The following is a 19470-nucleotide window of genomic DNA, read 5'->3' as shown; positions in this document are numbered from 1 at the left end:
CAGTCTAAATTTGACCCTTTTCAGGTTTTTGTTTTTCAGCGCCCACAGGGGCGGGAGAAGAAAATGACCCCTGAACCTCCCACAGGAGCCTGCTCATGATTTCCATTTTCCCTTCCTGATGCTTCCATTTTTCTTCCTTTCATCCATTTTTTGCCAAGCCCTGCTTTCTCCATCAGATGCTTCCTCTTAAGAGTGCATCCATGCTACAAACCCCGATTTGTCTCATGGGTCTATGTCGTGGTTCTTTTAAGTACCTAGCAATGCCCCGTTGCACTAACATGCTGCATCCCCCCCCCCCAGTGCAATGTGCAAAACGTAAGACAGGCTCTCATCGCCCCTTCCGGCCGTGCACGTCCTGGTCTCTCACCCGTCGTTCTGCAGCTCCTGCTTCAACTTGTTCTTGTCACGGAAACAGCCCAGCGAGTGCATGCTCTCCAGCACATCAGGATCCAATTCGCTGACAGACTGGATCCGTCGGATTGCCACCTTCCGCGGAATTGGTTGCTCTGGCTCTGGCTCGTTCTTACCTCCCCTGGGAGAAAAGGATCATAAACCAGGTAAAAGACAAATAGCGACCACATCACAGTTATTGGGGCAGCAGGATGTGTGAGGGCTATACAAGAAGTATAGAATATAGCCTATAATGCAATAAACAAGCAATAGTGCAGGAGGTGGGTAATTTGTTGACAGAATTAAAATATTTACGACACTTTTCAGTAAAAACAATATCCAAAGCAGCAAACGAAAAGAGCAACAAAATAACTAATGGGGTGGACAAGCAGTTTTCTGTTGAGAGATTCAAGCCTTCGTGGGGAATCTGCAATGTGCAAGACCACAGCCAGCAGTGAGCAGGGCCAGAGCCAAATGTGGGTGGCCTCACTCCTATTTTCTCTCTCTCTCTTCCTGCTACCCTCTTTTCTCCCTCTTCCTTCCTACTAGTGGGTTGCCAGGAAAGGGACAGATCAATCTTGCCAAAGCTCTGTACTGATCGCACATAGAGGGTTTTTGAAATTAGGTCAAGGGCCGTACTCTGAAGTAAATCTTGATACCCTGTTCCTTGTTCATCAAATCATGGCTTTTGTCATGACTTGCAGGCCAAAAAAACCCTACAGACGACATACCTATGCATGTCTTATATGGGGATTTTATTTTATATCAATATTTTGATATTTTTATTTATTTATTACATTTATATCCTGTCTTTTTTCCTCCTTAAGAAGCCCAAGGTGGTGTCCTCCTCCATTTTTATCCTCACAACAACAACCCTGTGAGGTAGGTTGGGCTGAGAGTCTATGACTGGTCCAAAGTCACCCAGTGAGCTTCCATGGCTGAGTGGAGACTAGAACCCAGATCTCCCGACTCTCACCACTACACCAAACAAATAAATTTACCCACTTGCATTATTATTACTTTAAAGAGCCTTGCCTTCATGGGTACAGAGCTAAATTTGGAGAAGAAGTTCTTGAGCCAGAAGCTCAGAAGCCAACAAGATTCTTCTAGAGTATCTCACAGTGGTGTGGGTGTGTGAAGCCTTGAGGCCTACAGAGGCAAAGTAAAAAGGTCAGGCCTAGACGCCTGGGTTATTGTTGTCGTTGTGAGGGGATATCCCTGAGAGGAGTAATTTCATTTCTCTGGTTAACAATCATTTTCCTGGTTAAATTTCATTTCTCCAGTTAAGTTTCATTTCTTCAATGTTGAAACAGTACTTTCTGTTTTGGGGAAAGAGGGTATAGAAAGAAAGAAGAAAGCCAGCCAGAAGGAAAGAGAGCAGGAAAGGACAAGACCATCAGGAAGAAGCAGCTGAAAAAGCCTAAATGCAGCTAGGGTAAAGGACTTGTGTTTTTGCAACTTTTATTTTCTTTTAATTCCTTTGTATCACTCAGCACTATTGACTAAATATCTTTTCTTATAATTTGTTTGTTTTAATATTCTATTAAACTGTTAAAGTGTCTGGAGTGTCACTCATCTCACATCTACAGCCTAAATTTCACGTTATTGGGAATTCCCAATAATGTGGAATTTAAGCTGTAAAGGGAGGAAGATGGGGCTCTGAAGGAGGCAAAGGATCCTTAAGGAGTTGCTCAGGGGGTCCAGGACATAGGCTGAGCCATGACAGGGTGACTCTGGAACTTTTGTACTCTGCACATCTCCTGGGTTCAGTTTCTCCATGTGCTTCCCCCACTTCCCTGCTGTGGAGGCAGAAAATATTGGACTCTTGGTCAAGACAAGATAGGGAAAGGGAGTCTGGATTGAGTGGGAGTCAAACAGGAGGACCTGCAGATACTCACAAGAACCACGGGTGTTTCTGAATCTGTTCCAGCTAAATAAAAATAAAACACCATCAGGCACCATTTCTCCATAAACTGTCCATAAAACAGCCACATGCCCCCACCGCTATCGTCATTGCAATCATCAATAATAAAAAGTTGCTTTATTAATAAAGTGCATTGCTCTTCACACACTCAATATATTACAATAAACGTACAGTCAACATCAACTAAAATAGATTTGCTTTCAACCTGGGAGGAAAGGGGGAAAGGAAAAGGAAAATACAACGTAGGGAAACCCTCGCTAAATTCCCTAAAAAATCAGCCTGTCACTTCACAGGGGCAGCCGATAGAAAGGATAAAGGAGTGTTGTGTGACGGTCATGGTTGCCTAAAGCAGTAAGCAGACATCCATCCATATAGCAGAGCAGGGGTGGGCAACCTTAAGAACATAAGAAGTCCCCTGCTGGATCAGACCAAGGGTCCATCTAGTCCAGCACTCTGTTCACACAGCGGCCAACCAGCTGTCGACCAGGGACTCACAAGCAGGACATGGTGCAAAGCACCCTCTCACCCATGTTCCCCAGCAACTGGTGCACACAAGCTTACTGCCTCGAATACTAGAGACAGCACACAGCCATCAGGGCTAGTAGCCATTGATAGCCTTTGCCTCCAGGAATTTATCCAACCCCCTTTTAAAGCCATCCAAATTGGTGGCCATCACTATACCTTGTGGTAGTGAGTTCCATAATTTAACTATGCATTGTGTGAAGAAGTCCTTCCTTTTATTTGTCCTGAATCTCCCACCAAACAGCTTCATGGAATGGCCCCGGGTTCTAGTATTTTGAGAGAGGGAGCTGACAGCTACGTTCTCTCAGGGGAAAGTGGTTGCGGGGCATATACAGGCCTTGGCCAAAAGGGCGCAGGGACACTTTCTCCCCTCCTCTCGCTCTCTGTCCCCTTCATTCATCCATCACCACTTCATTCTCTCCTCCTTCCATTTCCCCCACTCTCGGCTCCCTTCATTCATCCATCACTACTTCATTCTCTCTTCCATTCATTCCCTTCATTCTTCCTTTCATTCATCCTCTCCCTCGCACACACATGCATTCATTCATACAAACTCTCAAAGCACAAAAGCAGCTCCTCTCTCTTCATCCAATCCCCTTAGATGATGCTTCCACACGGAGGGCTCCTAATGTTACCAATCGGATGGTCTCGGGCAACTCTTCGATCTTTCCTTCCTGAACACATTTTTGGCAGTAAGAAAAAAGATGGGAAAAGTGGTGGGGAAACACAGGAGTGGAAGATGCCGACGCTGGGAATCCCCCTGCAAAGTGGTAGCACCATTGAGCCTCATTGGGAAGCGGGCTTCAGTCTCTCTTCCATTCATTCACTTATTCTTTCTCTCTCTCACACACACGCACATCCGTTCAAGCGCACAAGCATTCACGATGGCTCCCCACCCCTGCCCACCTGCCAGCCAGCTTGCCTCCCCATGGGGTCCCCCAGCCTCCACTCACCCCCAGCCTGTCAGCCAGCCTGCTCTGCCTCCGTTCCTCTTGCTTCCGCTCACCCCCACCCCAGCCATCTCATTATCCAAAGTGCTGAACCTATTTTGGGGAGAGGCTCAAGCACCTTGGATAGCTCCCTTAGAGTTCTAAGTGAAACCCAGAATGGATTCACAGCCCCATCGAAATTGCAGCGAACAGCCTCCACTGGCTATGCCACCCACACTGGTGTGGAAACTGAACAGGTCAGGATTAAACAGACGACACAGGGGGGATGGACAGGAAGCTGTGCATTTGGGATCTATGGATCCATCCCGCGACATTCCCTTCCCAAACTGGCTTGCTAGCTACAGGTGTAGCTTTGGCTATTGGGCGGTATAGAAATGCAATAAATAAATAAATAAATAGATAGATAGTTCCTAGCCGGGAATTCACACTTAGGTTACAAATCTGCATCATCTCAAGCTGCCAGTGAGGGCCCATGTGACGGAATGCTCCTACTTTAAAAGAAAAAAAAATCCCCACAGATAGAAAACTAGCACAACAGTGAAAAGAGTTCTAGTCTAAACCTGATGTGCTAATTTTCTGTGTGCAGGGAGGGAAATTATATGGACGAGCGTTCCATCATCAGGTGACAGCTCCTACCTGCAGTTTGAAGTGGGACCACCCAGGCCTGCCTCCTCAGTTAGAACTAGGCCCAAGGCTCTACCACACTGCCTGCAGGGGGGTTGGAGGAGCCAAGAGCTCCCCTCCTGCTAAACCACGCTTCGGCCTCGCTTTCTCCAGTGTTTGCAATGGCAGGATGACTCACGCTAAGACGCTTCTCAGGCTCCACCTCAATCATGCCCCGCAAGAGGTTCTGGCAGTCAGGCGGGATGAAGTGGGGCATGTGGAAAATCCCCCGTTTCACTTTTTCCAACAGCTGCCGTAGGTTGTCGTCGTCAAAGGGTAGCGCCCCCTGCAGGACACAGGGCGAGAGAAGCCAAGTCAAAATCAAGGTTGGCACAATTTCAGTATCCAAAACTGAAATTCCAAATGCCAAAATGCTGTCTTTGAATTCAAGTCCATGAACTGGACTGAACATGGGCCCCCTTGCCCCCGCTGTTAACTCTCGCCTCCTCTATCTGCCTCCCCTCCCTCTGTTGCATCCTCAGTGTTAAATTTATAATTGTAAGCTCCTCAGGGCAGTGACCACTCTTGCTGCTTTGTAAAGGGACACGCACAGTGGTGGTGTTCATAATGACAGCAACAGCAGTAACAACTCTCACTGACAGGAGCACCTCCATAAACAGATATTTACAGTCAGTAAAAATAAGTGTGTGTGGGGGGAGGGATATTTATTTATTTCTATATATTTCTACCCTGCCCTTCTAATTCTTACGCATCACACTGGACATGTTACAACACATAACATCACAGTATCACAATAAAACCACACAATTAAAGTGGGATGGAGGCAAGCTCAACAGATTCAAAGCCAGACATCTAAACAGGTCTAGGATTCTATCGGAACTATTTTTAGCTGTCTAAATTGTTTTAAATGTTGTATATTTATATTTTTATGCTGTATCATATGCTGTATTTATTATCTTATGAACTGTTGTAAACTGCTAGGAGAGCTTCGGCTAGTGAGTGGTATAGAAATGAAAATAATAATAATAATAATAATAATAATAATAATAATAATAATAATAGAAAAATATACACCACTGGCTATCGAAGTTAAAGAACTATGGCAACAGGAAAAGGTCCCAATTACCCCGTTAGTCACATCAGTCACTGGCATCTCATCAAAAAACTATAAAGAAAACCTTCAGAAACTGGGCCTACCAAAATACATGCACGCCAACATTCAGAAAGCAGTCATACTTAAAACATGTTCAATAGTCAGGAAATTCCTGAATCAGTAAAAAACAGCACGACTTGACAAAACCCCTCATGTCTGTATAGAAAAACAGCTATGTGCGAGAGATGATGATATCATCTGCCCAGCAAGGCAACATCCTGTCAGAGATCCTGTAATGTAATAATAAATAAATAAAATCCTAAACGTCTTCGCCAGTCGGCGGAAGGTAAACCAAAAGAGGCTAATTTGGGGTGCAGCATTTGGATTTCCGGCTTCAAGAGCAACCAAAACATTTTGGGGCTGGCCTTGTCCTCTGTTCAAAGGCATCCCAAGATTTGGGGAACCTTTTGGGAACAGGATGGCATTGATTCTCCCTCCCTCCCAAGTAGTGGGTCCAGGTGTTCCACTTTACAGAGGGTAGTCCTCTATTTGAATGGCTGCCCAGTTCAAATCCAGCTTAATGCTGAAGAACTGTGAGTGGGGAGAGGCAGAAGCCTTGAAGTTGCCCATCAAGGGTTGGCGCCTGGACAGCAGACTGAGCAGGCGCACCGGTTAGTCTTCCTCTCTATTGTATTTCTATTTAAATTATAGCAATTCTTTGTAAATGTGCATTTATGCATATACATGAGCACATGCAAGTGGGGATCCCCCATTGTTCTCTTTTTGGGTGGTGCATTTTCCTCCTTTTCTTTAGCAACGCGTAAGCGGCCACCCTAACGCCACAGGAGAACTAAGCGGCGCCTGAAGAGCCTGGCAAAGATTGGGGAGGGGCCTTACCACCAGCAGGGCAAAGAGGATGACTCCACAGCTCCACATGTCGGCGCGACGTCCATCATACTTCTCCCCCTGAGGAGCAAAGAGCAGAGAGATTGGGGGGTTGGTAACTGGGGCGGAGAGAGGCTGTGGGAGAATGGCGGAGACCAAAAGTCGAGGGAGGGAGGCTCGTCCAAGTGTTAATAGCAGCCAGGAGGGTGTATATCTCTACGGAATGGTCTCATGTCCCCTCCTCACTCTGTCCCCATATGGAACAGGAAGGAAAGGGAGGAGACAAGGAAAAGTTTATGAAGCCCAAACAAATTGTTCTGCTCCTAGTTGTTGCCTATGTGAGGGATCCCCAACCTTTTTGGGTCAGTGAGCACATTTGGGATTTTGAAACTGTGTCATGGGTGCTTTCGCAAAATGGCTGCCATGGAGGGGCTTGCATGTTCTTAAAATGGCTGCCATGGGAGGCGCATGGCCGTTCATGAAACACTCACTTCCCAGAAGGCGAGCTGCTGACGCTAGCTAAAAGGAAAGCAACTAGCCCAAGAAGCTAAGTACAAGGCAGAGGTGGGGCTGAGATCAAAAACACAAAAACACACTCTTTGGAAAATCTGAATCAATTTTACCATTAAGTTTTATATTTATGCCTACATAAATGAAGTATTTATTCCAAAATAATGCATTGGGCTTAACAAACGTTTCCCTGTGCACCCAGAGGTTCCTCCTCCTTTTCTTCTTGTAACTGATGACTTCCCATTTATTTTTCCCACTTGGGACAGGTCATAAACCTGGCAAACTGAACTGTATCCAAGTTTCAATCTAGGGCTACCAAGAAATTATCGTAATGTTTCCCATCCTTCCCCTAAGACTGAGTAACACTGAACTCTTCCTTCCCTGGTTTCAGGAAAGCACGAAGCCTTCTCCAACCTGGAGCCCACAAGATGTGTTGGACTACAACTCCCATAACCCCCATGTTGACTATGGGTGATGGAAGTTGTAGTCCAACACATCTCAAAGGTGCCAAGTTGCAGACAGCTGCTATACAGACTAACCTGGCAGTAAGTCCCATTGAAGTTAATATCACTTACTTCTGACATGTCTAAGCTGACATGAATGGTAAGGCTGCAATCCTATACCCACTTACTTGGAAGTAAGCCCCACTGAACTCAGTGGGACTTACTTCTGAGTAGACATAAATTAGCTGCCCTGAGGTCCCATTGAAATCAACAGGACATAAGTTAGTCATTAGTAACTTTTCACGTTGATTTCCATGGGACTAGGTGCAACAATCTCAGTTCAGACTCAGCCCTTTGCTGCTTTTGTAATCTGCTGATGGATTAATGAAGGTCAATTTTTCAGTCAACCAATATGCTTTGAATTTATTATTTTCTCCAATGCGCCGACCCTATTTACTCAAAAGTACGTCCCATTGAGTTCAATGGGGCATATTCTCAGGTAAGTGGGTATAGGGTTGCAGCCATTACCAGCCCTACTATTTAGGCAGAGTGAGGGGACGGAGCAGTGGCACGGAGTTGGAGGACAGAGCTGTATGTGTCATGTCCTCTGCCCTGTAGCCCCTGAACTAGCCTGCTGCCCTCAGGCATAGTGAAGGAGGCTGTCCTTTTGCCAGTGCTGAAATAAGATCAAACTGCCAGTCCGGCTGGCTTCAGCGCATGGGATGGAGAGGGGAGCCATCTTGTCATTCGCTTCCGGCAGCAAAATGTCTTCGGCTGCCCCTGACTGCAGCTCTGTGTGTATGTATCTGCAATATTTAGGCTGCAATCTCTCTCATATATATATATATATATATATATATATATATATATATATATATAATTTATACTGCCCAACAGCCTAGGCTCTCTGGGCAGTTTACAACTAAAACCATAAAATCCAATTTAAAACTTTAAAATCACATAAAACCAGAATAAGTTACAGTCAAGGGAGGGCTTGTTTAAAAAGATATGTTTTAGGAGGCATTTAAAAGTTATTATATTTTCCGCCTCCCATACATACACACATGAATCCCTCCCTGAATCTGTCCCCTCCCCACCACCCTCTCCCCTAGTTCCTCCTGGCTTCACCTTTCTCATGCAGCCAGGGTGCATTCTCTAAGTGCAACATCCCCAACTTGGGGGCCACCAGGGTGAGGCCCAATGCCAGGCTTACGGGGGACCCCTGGTTGGATACATTCGGCAACAGGGGAAGGGGAAGGAGAGACCAGCGGGGGTGAGGGGTGGGCACTAGGCCGGAATCCTTACCTTGATCACCTCAGGACATGCATAGTGAGGAGAACTGCGGCCCAGCATTGGGGGCAGAAAACAGAGAGAGAGAGAGACAGAGAGACAGAGGAAGAGTGAAACGCAGGAGAAAGCCGATCCACAGGGCCACCGGTTCAACAGGCACGTAAAGTGGAGCCTGTGGGACCCCCCACCCTCATCCCTCCACAATCTAGGATGGTTCTGGGGAAGAAATCTCTCTTCAACCTTGCCCCTTCCGGAGCTCGGGCATTTTAATTGCCAGACCTGCAAGTCGGGCCACTTGACAGGATGCTCCATTACCTCAGGGACACTTTGAGACAAGACAGTGGAATCCCCCTTAGCCTCCCTCAGCACCCTCAAGATGTTCTAGGGACTGCAGCAGCAGAAGCACTTTGAAGCCTCCGAACCTACTTATTTAAAGAGTTTGGATTGCATAGACACACTGATCCAGTTCGCATGAGCACCGCAGCCCGCCATGGCTTATTAAAGCCACAGTGGGTTGCAGCTTGTGCGGGTGGCCATTTTGAATGTTTAACCCCCAGCAGGGGGTTGCCATGGTTTGTTGTGTCATCCGAACCCAGGCAGCAGAGGTTGTTTGAGGGTTGGGACGACACGACAAGCCACATCCAGGACTTGAAAAGGAAACTTCGCACCCGCAGGAACTATGGCTTGTCGTGGCTCATAAGCCGCAGTGGTAGGGTGACCATATGGCAAGGAGGTCAGGGCTCCTGTATCTTTAACAGTTGTATAGAAAAGGGAACTTCAGCAGGAGTCATCTGTATGCCTGCAGCACCTGGGGAAATTTGTTCTTTATCACCACAGTTAAAGCTGCAGGAGCCCTGCCCTCTTTTGCATCTCATCACTCTAGCTAAAGAGAGCTAGGCTCCTGCAGCTTTAGAAATGAAATAAATAAATATATAAATAACTTAGCCCTTTGCTCTCACCACAGTCCCAGTCCAAATTGGCTCCACCATGGCTCCTTTTCGATCCAGGAGGGGAAGTGAACGTTATTGCTGAATAGCAGACATGGGGGTGGGGGTCCAATCTGGGCTGGAGTTGTGGCAGGGTTAAAGGCCCCCTCCCCCTCATGCCACATTCCTCAACTGGGCATCGGTGGCTGCTATTTTACTTCTAAAAAAATGATTTGCGAAATTACGAATTGTGTGAATAACATCACATCTAGCTATGCCCCAGTGGAGGGGTCAGTGCCGGACTTGGGATGGGGCATGACAGAACAGGCCAGGTCCTTTAGCCAAGAGCTGTCCCGGGCTTAATGGCTAAGTGACAGGGCTACCTTGGCTTTTTTCTCCAATCTTCTGAATGGGGGGGGGGGGGCAAAGAAGAGCCAAGGTGGTGCTGACTACTTAAATTGGAAGATCACTGGACTGCCGTTCCCTGGATGGGGTTGAAATGCCATAATGTTGAACCTCTTCCTTGCCGAGGGCCAAATTCCATTTCGGAGAAGGTTGTGGGCAGGTGGAAGGGGGTATTCCAGTGGCCATCAGGGCCAAAGACACAAACAGGTGCCCCAAATATACCCTAAATGCCGGCACGTTTTAGCTTTAAGTCTCTTAACTAAGCCTTAGGAGAGGTCTTTCAACCTTTTAGAATGGGGAAATCTGGGAAATTCCCAGGCGATCAGTGTTTGGGGAAAGGGGCGTGGCCAACTGGTGGTCTTTGGGAGGGCCAGATCGGGACCCTAGGGGAGCAAGATGTGGGCACTGGGCCTAAAGTTTTGCACCACTGCATTAATGGCACAGAATGGAGATGAGTGGGAGAGAGGGAAGGAAAAGGCCGGTGGCTACCAAGGCCAACTGAGCCTGGCTTACGTCCTTCATTGGATAGAAGACTTGTGTTATAGGAGTGGCAAATTCCCCATGAATGTGTTACAGGAGTGGCAAATTCCCTCTGCGGCAGACACAGGTGCGATTCACATCTCAAGAAGGAGATGTTTCTGATTCATATAAATCCCAAAGAACATCACCATCTGGGAAGGGCAGACACATCTCTCTGAAGATGCAGGTCAGCTCCCCTGGGTTTCCAGCCCTGTATCTCCTTCCTGCTTCATGTTTTGCAACGTTCACCCAGCGGAGGCTGGTGGCTCCGATGTCAGTGGGTCGGTCCATCCACTCCGGGTTTCAGTCAGAACTCTAAAGGAGCTATTCAAGGTGTGAAGCAAATGGTAGCAAAACAAAGCACCTTGGGTAACTCCTTTAGAGTTCAGACTAGTTCTAACTGAACCCTGGAATGGATTCACCACCCCACTGACTTTGGAGCTCCTAGCCTCCGCTACTTTCACTATAGCAAACATTGGTGCGCCTGTAGCCATGTAAGAGTCAGCCCGACTCATCCCTTTTCCATTGCTGCAGGCGACCCTCCTTGCCGGCCCCTGCGCGGAGGTTGGCTCACCCACAGCTCGTTTCCAGCAGGCTGTCTCCGACCTGCAGGGAGGCCATGCCGAAATCTGCAATCCGAATGTTGTTCTTCTCATCCAGCAATAAATTCTCTGGTTTCAAGTCCCGGTGGCTGAGGAGGTCCAAAGAAAAGGTGTGGAGAGGGGTCAGCAGGAGGCAATGCACACATCCAAACCCATGCAACACCATCACCTCCCAACACCTTTTCTGAATCTCTCACTATCAGTAGGTGGATAGAGCTTATCCTAGTCCAGGAAATTAAATCAGAACAGAGTTGTTGTCTCCATCTTCTGAGCACTGCTGACGTAGAGATTTATTTTTAAAAAAAATCTGCTGTGCAAATGCTAGAATGCACGTTGAACCTGTGGTGCAGCAGCCAGGAAATCCGCTGGAGTTTGGAGAACCCAAGAAGCCATTTTGAAAGAGGAACAAGTTTCTGGGTCTCATGGTCATGGAACTGGGCTTTGGCCTTGGAATCAGAAGCTGCTATCCCAGGGTTGCTAACCTGAGAAAACAGCTTAAACACACCAGGAACTCCAGGGTGCTTCAGCTAACCCCACTTGCTGATTCACTGGTGTCATTCACAGGTCACAGTGTTCCCCTATAGAACTGAGAAATCTTCCTGGCATTCTTGTCCCCCATGATCAAGGAGAAGTGAGTCACATCTAAGGCAGATCCTAAAAGTGTGGGTAGGGTCATATAGGAGAGGAGGCAGTCCTTTAGTTGCCAACTTATCTGGTGGCCCCTGCATCTCTGCCTGGAACAGCAACTTGATTAGAAGGTGCTAACATTTATCTCCATGCCAGGAAACACTTCACCTGATGGTATCTGTAGATCTAGGTGCTATCAAAGGTATTGGAACTGAGCAGATCGCTCTTACTCTGCTCAACTGGCAGCCTAAGGAGCAGATTTGCTTTGGTCTAATGAGATGGCATTTCAATGATCCATAGGAAAGAAACATGGGTTCAGGAGCCAGGAACAGGAGAGAGGATGATGATAATGATGATGATTAAATCTGCTTTTTTATATTTATGGTAACTCAAAGCTGCCTACAAAGAAACATCAAAGAATTCATACAGCGGAGAAGCCCTACAAATGCCTAGAGTGTGGAAAGAGCTTTTCTCAGAACGCAAACCTTAATCGACATCAAGGAATTCACACAAGCGAGAAGCCATAAAATTTGGACTGCAATTGTTGTTTTTTTATACTTTTGGTGGTTTTAAATTTTGTATATCTGTTTTTAATGTTCATTGTTTTTAACTGTTCTAAACCGCCCAGAAAGCTTCGGCTATGGAGCGGTATATAAATGTAATAAATAAATAAAATAAAAATTTAAGAACGCAATAAGCAGCCTTATTAGTCAGATCATTGGTTCATCTAGCTTAAATTTAAAAGTAGCACCTATAAACGTAAAACACCAAACTAAAAAAACTGAACAAAAACTAAAAATAAACCAAGATTTTTTTAAAAAAATACAAATAATAGACACAATAAATAATTAGTCAGAATACAATACAATACAAAAAACCACCAAGAAAAACAACACAAAATACAAGAAAATAAACCATAAGAAAGCAAGGGAAAGAAAAGACACAATAATAGCAGACAGCGTAACAGTCAGCTGGGAAGAGAGGGAGGAATTTACCATATAGAATAGCTGTGGCAGAAGTCCAAAGCCGAGACAATTTGCCGGAAAAACTTCCTGGCTTCCTTGGGTGTGAGGCGTCCTTTCTTTACCAGGTAGTCAAAGAGTTCTCCTCCTGAGACGTGTTCCAAGACCAGGTATCTAACGCAGAAGGAGTCCAGAGGTAGCGGGACCAAAAAGCAAGGAGAAGTAAGAAAGAGGTATTGAGAATCTGTCAGAGCATCCATGGGAACAACAAAAAAACCCTCTCTGAAATCATTCTAAGCAGGAGCCGTTGCAAAGCAGGCTGGGGGTTAATGAGAGCTAAACACTGTGCTAAAGAGAGAGAGAGAGAGAGAGAGAGAGATCAAAGATTAACCATTCCAAATATTTCTAAGTCACTTTTGAGTAGGCCATGGTTGAATCACTGACTGTTATGCAACCCCAACCCCAATAAATAAATAAATATTGCATTTTTTGTCACGGACTTTCGCATTCGGGTGTAGTTACTATATGCAGAAAGTAATTTTAATAAACAACCACTAACACACACACACACACCCCAAATCTCAACTTGCTTTTCCACAAGGCTCAGATGTGACTTTATATACCCAGCTATTTTATGGTCATACAAGAAAATGCTCATCTGGAAGTAAACATGTTCAGCATCAGGGCAGCAGATGTAAATTCCATTTTATTTCTACAGCCGTAGTTAGAGTATGGATTGCTGGGACAGGGGTGGGAACTTGTCGCTGTATTCCAAAGCCTGCTTTTGTTGTGGCTTTTGGACTATTACAACTTATTTTAGTTATTATCATTATTTTGGCTGTGTGGATTCTTTGCTCCCACTCATCATCTCAAAGTCACTTTATTCTTTGTAAACCGCCCAGAGAGCTTGTAAACCGCCCAGAGAGCTTCGGCTGTGGGGCAGTATATAAATGTAATTAAATAAATAAATAAACACTGCGTAGACACCAAACCAAAACAGAGGACAGAGAAGAAAATTTCCTCGCAGGGAGTACTTCTTTGCAATAAAAACCTATGACAGCAGCACGCTTTGAAGGGAGGAAGCGCAAGGGAACTTAGCGTACACCACTGCCTGCAGTTAAATCTCACACATGTCCATGTACACATAAAGAGTCGCATGCTGTTTTGAACATGGATGGTCTTTCCACGTGCGAACACTGTTATTGTCCCAAGTGAGGTCTTCCAAAGAGTCTCAGGATGTTACAACAGTTCATACAGCACTGCAAGTGCCACTATGGGGGTTATGTCCAAGCAAATAAGCACAGGTTGCAATCTGAAATGTATGGACTAGAGAGTGAGCCCCAATAAACTCAATGGGGCTGACTCTACACATTTGTCCTTTCTTAGTCTTGTTTCTCCAAGACCCCGTAGCCAGACATTTTGTGGCAAAGGGGTGATGTATACACCCAGAACCTAAACACAACATATTCAAAGTTACTTCATTGAATTAATATTAATCATATTAATAATAGAAAAGAAAAATAAATTTGTTTATTGTTGTGTTTTTTATTTTGTTTTTATATTATGTTTTAATGAAGATTCTCTTTTTAATCTGTATTTTATTACTGTTAGAATCTGTATTTCTGTAAACCACCCAGAGAGCCCTGGCTATGGGAGCGGTATATAAGTGTAATTAATTAATTAATTAATTAATAGACACTGTGGCGTTTCCCACATTTCTATTCCCTTAGGTATGTCTAAATGAGTATGTCTAGAGAGTACGGAATGTTGGACTGAGTGGGTGTGGCTAGTGATGCTGTGGAAAAGGGGAGGAGTCTATATAGGTAGGAGCTGAGTGGTCTGAGGTGGTTGGTTGGTGGTTGGGTTTAGAAGGTAGATGTGATTAGCTGTGTGATTTCTTCTCAGGAGTTGTGTGAAGAGTGAGTGAAAATAAGATCATAGGGACTAAGGATTGTTATTATTAGATTGGTTACTACCAGAATTATTAAGAACAGGCAGGATTGGAGTATTAGTTCATAAATAAACACATTACATTAAACCTTCAGCCTGCTATATTTACAGAAAAGCCTTTTTCCAAATCTCCTTACCTTTTCCCTCTGCTATAAGGGAAAGGTTATACTTTTCTTTTTACCCCTTCCTCAGGTATTTAAGTGGTAGTGCTTAGCCTGAGGGAGGTGTGCGCGTCAAAGCCTTGTGTGTGAGGTGGTGGCGTTGCAGACACCTTGAGCCATTTTTGGTAGAAAGGCAGGATATGAATTCAATAAATAAATAAAGCATTAAAAAAACCAAAAACCTAGTGCTTATCAGCCGTTCTAGCGCCTTTGCATTTGTTAGAGTACTGAAAGCAAGTTTTAGTGAGCCCTTGGATACAATCTTGCTTGCGCATTTTTCCTTATAGTGCCACAAGTAAAAGAGCAAGATGATTTAAAATGAAAGGTGAACATGTTTTCCCTGTGGTGAACATGTTTTCCCTATTGTCTAGTTTAGATTGCAAGCTCTTTAAAGACAGAATCCGATGCATGTTTAGGCAGGAAAAAAATCCTGCAACTTCCAGTAGTCTGGGAGATGTAGGACTTTTTTCTGTCTAAATATGCATAAGATTGCACCCTAAGGGAACGTCCTGACTATTTTTGCCCAGGTAATAGAAATGTGCCATGTTCACTGATGATGATGATGATGATGATGATGATGATGATGATGATGATGGGGATGATGATGCCAGGCCAAGCAAAACTACTGTGGAGTTCCCTGGCCTTTCCACTAAACATGAGGCATAATTCACCTTCAAATTGTCCCATGTAAGCGTACCTCTGGAATTCACTTCAATAAGACTTACCACAGAAGACCTTCCCAGCGAGTTGTTGCCTATGGAGTCACCTCTGTCTGTCTCCCACTGTGCTGCCCTTTATGTCGTTCAACATCACCCCCACTCCACACCCTAAACGCACCACTTATATCACAGCAGATGGAGTTACCGACTTCATCCACCTCAGCTTGTCTCATGGCTACGGCTGCCTCTGTTTAGCCTGAACTGTTACATGTTCGAACTGAAGTGATTTCTTTTAAAGCAAGAAACTTTACTCTTTCAGATCATTTGTGTACTTTTATCTCCACCTACCCCAAGGGGGGGAACTAGTACAATAAAAGTACAATACCTATTTGCATGTGTGTGAGTGTGCGTGTGTATGTGTATCCATTTATTTACACACATATAGCCTATTTCTTTGATTCTAAGACACACTTTTTTCCCATATAAACATCTCTAAAAATGGGGTGCGTCTTAGAATCATGGGTGTGTCTTAGGTTTTTTGTTGGTGGTGGTGGTACTGAAATTAGTGTGCATCTTACAATCGATGGCGTCTTACAATCAAAGAAATATGGTACATACATAGGGTGGCCGTACGGAAAGGAGGACAGGGCTTCTGTATCTTAAGAGTTGTATAGAAAAGGGAATTTCAGCAGGTGTCATTTATATACAAGGTGCTGAACTCATTTTGGAGATAGTGTTCAGCACTTTGGATAACTCCTTCAGAGTTCTGGCAGGTTCTGACTGAAGCCCAGAATAATTTCACAACTCCACAGAAATTGGAACCACCAGCCTTGAAATTGGAACCACTGAATTTGTGTATGTATAGGGTGATCATATGGAAAGTAGGACAGGGCTCCTGCAGCTTTAACTGTTATGATGGAAAGGGAACTTCACCAGGTGCTGCATGCATACGAATTCTGTGGAGTTGTGAATCTATTCTGGGCTTCAGTCGGAACCTATCAGAACTCTGAAGGAGTTATCCAAAGTGCTGAACACTATCCCCAAAATGAGTTCAGTACCTTGCATAGATCCTTTAGTGTGCTGGCTGGTTCTGACTGAAACCCAGAATGGATTCACAGTCCTACCAAAAACGGAGCCACCAGCCTCCACTGCACAAATTTTAAATATTTCCTCAGGGCAGCGTCTTTGCCCAACCTCTTTGTCTCATCCCCACACCTTCCTCCCATTGTGTCAGCGGAGGAGGCTGACAAAGAGAGCTTATGTGTGGAGATTACCAGTTGTCTGGCACCGCCTGGTATTCTGGATGGCCATCCTGCTCGCTCTCTCTCTCTCTCTCTCTCTCTCTCTCTCTCTCTCTCTCTCACACACACACACACACACACACACACACACACACACATACACACACATGTTCTGAGTCCCTGCCGCTCTGGCAACGTTCACACACAGAGAAACACAGATATCCTCTATGTAGGAAACCAGCATTCTGAGCCAGGCATTTCAGAAGCAGATGGGATCAGCAACCTTTTTTTCCAATTATTATTATCCTGGTCCTGCCCTTCTGCCGTTAAGTAGCAGATTGACATGCAGAAAGCAAGCTTTTATTTTACCATCACCGTATCTCCATGAAGAAAGGTTTCAGCTACTATATTTTTCGCTCTCTCCCTCTCAAGCTAATGTTAAAAGCTGAGTCAAGGCCAGTAAAAAGGAAAAGATGGTTTGCCCAATCTGTGTCTGTGTGTGAAGTGAATTGGAAAAGGAGCCGTAAGATTTTGGGGGGAGGCGGGCGGGGGGGGGGGGGAAGGTCTGATGGGATGAGCAGAGAAAAAGGAAGCATCCAGCTCTGAATAGAGTAGTAGCTTCAGCCAGGCATGAAAAAAGTCATCCTTTCGGAGCCTGGTTAAGATGTATTTATTTTTCAAGGCATTTGGACGTTAATTATGGCAGGATGGCCATGTGTCCTCTTTCACAGTCCGCTCTTTGAAAGCTGCCCAGTCCAGGTCTGCTTTAAACATAACCTGAAGAAGGCAGAGCAGAGGCCTTGAGGTTGCCCCTGAACTGAACAGACAGACACCCAATTCACCTGGACACAGTCTTCCCCACTATGGCAAGATGTGATAGATTTCTAAAATTATAATTATTTTGAAATTTGCATTCATAGATATAAAATAGCGCAAGCACATTTTATACCCGTCTTGTCCTGTTTTGTCCTTTTTAGTGATGCGTGAGTGGGCACTTTACTCTACGTGGCCACTTTATTCTAAGCTGTGAAGGTGTGGGGGGGAAGCTATTTGTATTGTGGATGGACACTTTTGGTGCTGTACTGTTTGGGGATTATGTTTTTAGGCTGCTTATTTGTATTTGTATTTTTGCGCTAATTATGGTTTATATTGATTTTGGGTTCTTTCTGTTTAGTGACCATGTGAAAAAGAGAACAAGGTTTCTGTGTCTTTAACAGTTGTTTAGCAAAAGGAATTTCAGCAGGTGTCATTTATATGCATGCAGTGTCTGGTGAAATTCCCTCGTCATCACAACAGTTAAAGCTGCAGGAGCCCTGCCTAGCATGACAAGATACAAAAGAGGGCAGGGCTCCTGCAGTTTTAACTGTTGTGATGAAGGGGGAATTTCACCAGGTGCTGCAGGCATACAAATGACACCTGCTGAAATTCCCTTTTGAATACAACGGTTAAAGATACAGGAGTCCTGACCTCCTTTCCATATGGTCACCCTATTTCTGATATATCGTTTATGGATCTCTGTATTTGCACGTGTACATCATTTCAAAGACTGCTTTTTGCAGTGGGAAGTTGTTTCAATGGGAAATGAGGAGGAGGAAGAGAAGAGGAGGAGGAAAAGAAGAGGAGGAGGAGGAGGAGGAAGAGGAACGCAAGAAGAGCCATGCTGAATCAGGCCAAAGGCCTATCTCATCCAGCTCCTGTTCACACAACATCCAGCCTAGGGTGACCATATGAAAAGGAGGACAGGGCTCCTGTATCTTTAACACTTGAATTGAAAAGGAAATTTCACTAGGTGTCATTTGTATATATGGGGAACCTGGTGAAACCTCCTCTTCATCACAACAGTTAAAGGTGCAGGTGCCCTGCCCTCTTTTAAATCTGGTCACTCTAGTATAGCTCCTGCAGCTTTAACTGCTGCGATGAAGAGGGAATTTCACCAGGTTCTCCATATATACAAATGACCCCTGCTGAAATTCCCTTTTCTATGCAACCGTTAAAGATACAGGAGCCCTGTCCTCCTTTTCATATGGTCACCCTAATCCAGCCTTCATCGATGGAAAGCCCACAGACAGGACATAAGGGCAATATCGCCCACTTGTGTTCCGCAGCAACTGGTACTTAGAGGCCTACTGCCTCCCATTATCTCTGAGTAGAATATAGTAGTGTGAATCGGCTCCATAACTGCACGTACCCGCTGCTATTATTTATCACCTCAGTATCTTGGTCTGAATTCAGGGAGCAGTACACATGGCCAGGCTGGCATCCCAAGTAGGCCTGTAGCCAGAAATTTAGGAGTGAGGGGGCCTGAGGGGATGGGGAATTATTGCAGAACATCCAGAACATAAATATAGGTTGCCTTTATGTTTAAAGTTACTTAATTGTATCGCTTCTTGGGCTTAAGTAACACATTACATTCAGCATGCTGTTTTTAGAAAGTGATTAGGCCCTGCCACGCCTCTTTCTGAACAAAAAACAGCTATGGAGTCAGGAGCGCTGATTCAAATTAGGACCGCGGTGTAGGGAGGGGTGTTTTGCCGTTTTCATGGCAAATACCCCACAAGCATAAAGCTAGTATTTATCCCCAAAGATGTTGTAATAGCAGGGGGAGGGAGCAGAGGAGAGAGGGGTGAAACATCTTTCTCCAAGGTGACCACATGGAAATGAGGACAGGGCTACTGCAGTTGTATAGAAAAGGGAATTTCAGCAGGTGTCATTTGTATGCCTGCAGCACCTGGTGAAATTCCCTCTCCATCACAACAGTTAAAGCTGCAGGAGCCCTGCCCTCTTTTG

The 19470-nt window shown here is 45.1% G+C and overlaps 1 protein-coding gene across 1 annotated transcript in view; it reads right to left on the bottom strand.

Annotated features, from left to right (window-relative positions):
- The window catches only part of BRSK1 (BR serine/threonine kinase 1), a 56339-nt gene that overhangs the window by 15028 nt on the left and 21841 nt on the right, over window positions 1–19470 (bottom strand). Inside the window, exons 4-10 of the mRNA XM_063137838.1 lie at window positions 12706–12846; window positions 11056–11172; window positions 8647–8680; window positions 6401–6469; window positions 4589–4735; window positions 2289–2320; window positions 368–532 (exon numbers count right to left, since the gene is read on the bottom strand). Coding sequence (XP_062993908.1) covers window positions 368–532; window positions 2289–2320; window positions 4589–4735; window positions 6401–6469; window positions 8647–8680; window positions 11056–11172; window positions 12706–12846 — 705 coding nt within the window. The remainder of the gene's footprint in view (window positions 1–367; window positions 533–2288; window positions 2321–4588; window positions 4736–6400; window positions 6470–8646; window positions 8681–11055; window positions 11173–12705; window positions 12847–19470) is intronic.

Source organism: Elgaria multicarinata, chromosome 11 (assembly GCF_023053635.1).
Source record: "Elgaria multicarinata webbii isolate HBS135686 ecotype San Diego chromosome 11, rElgMul1.1.pri, whole genome shotgun sequence".
Taxonomy (NCBI): domain Eukaryota; kingdom Metazoa; phylum Chordata; class Lepidosauria; order Squamata; family Anguidae; genus Elgaria; species Elgaria multicarinata.
This window is presented reverse-complemented; position numbering and strand designations above follow the sequence as displayed.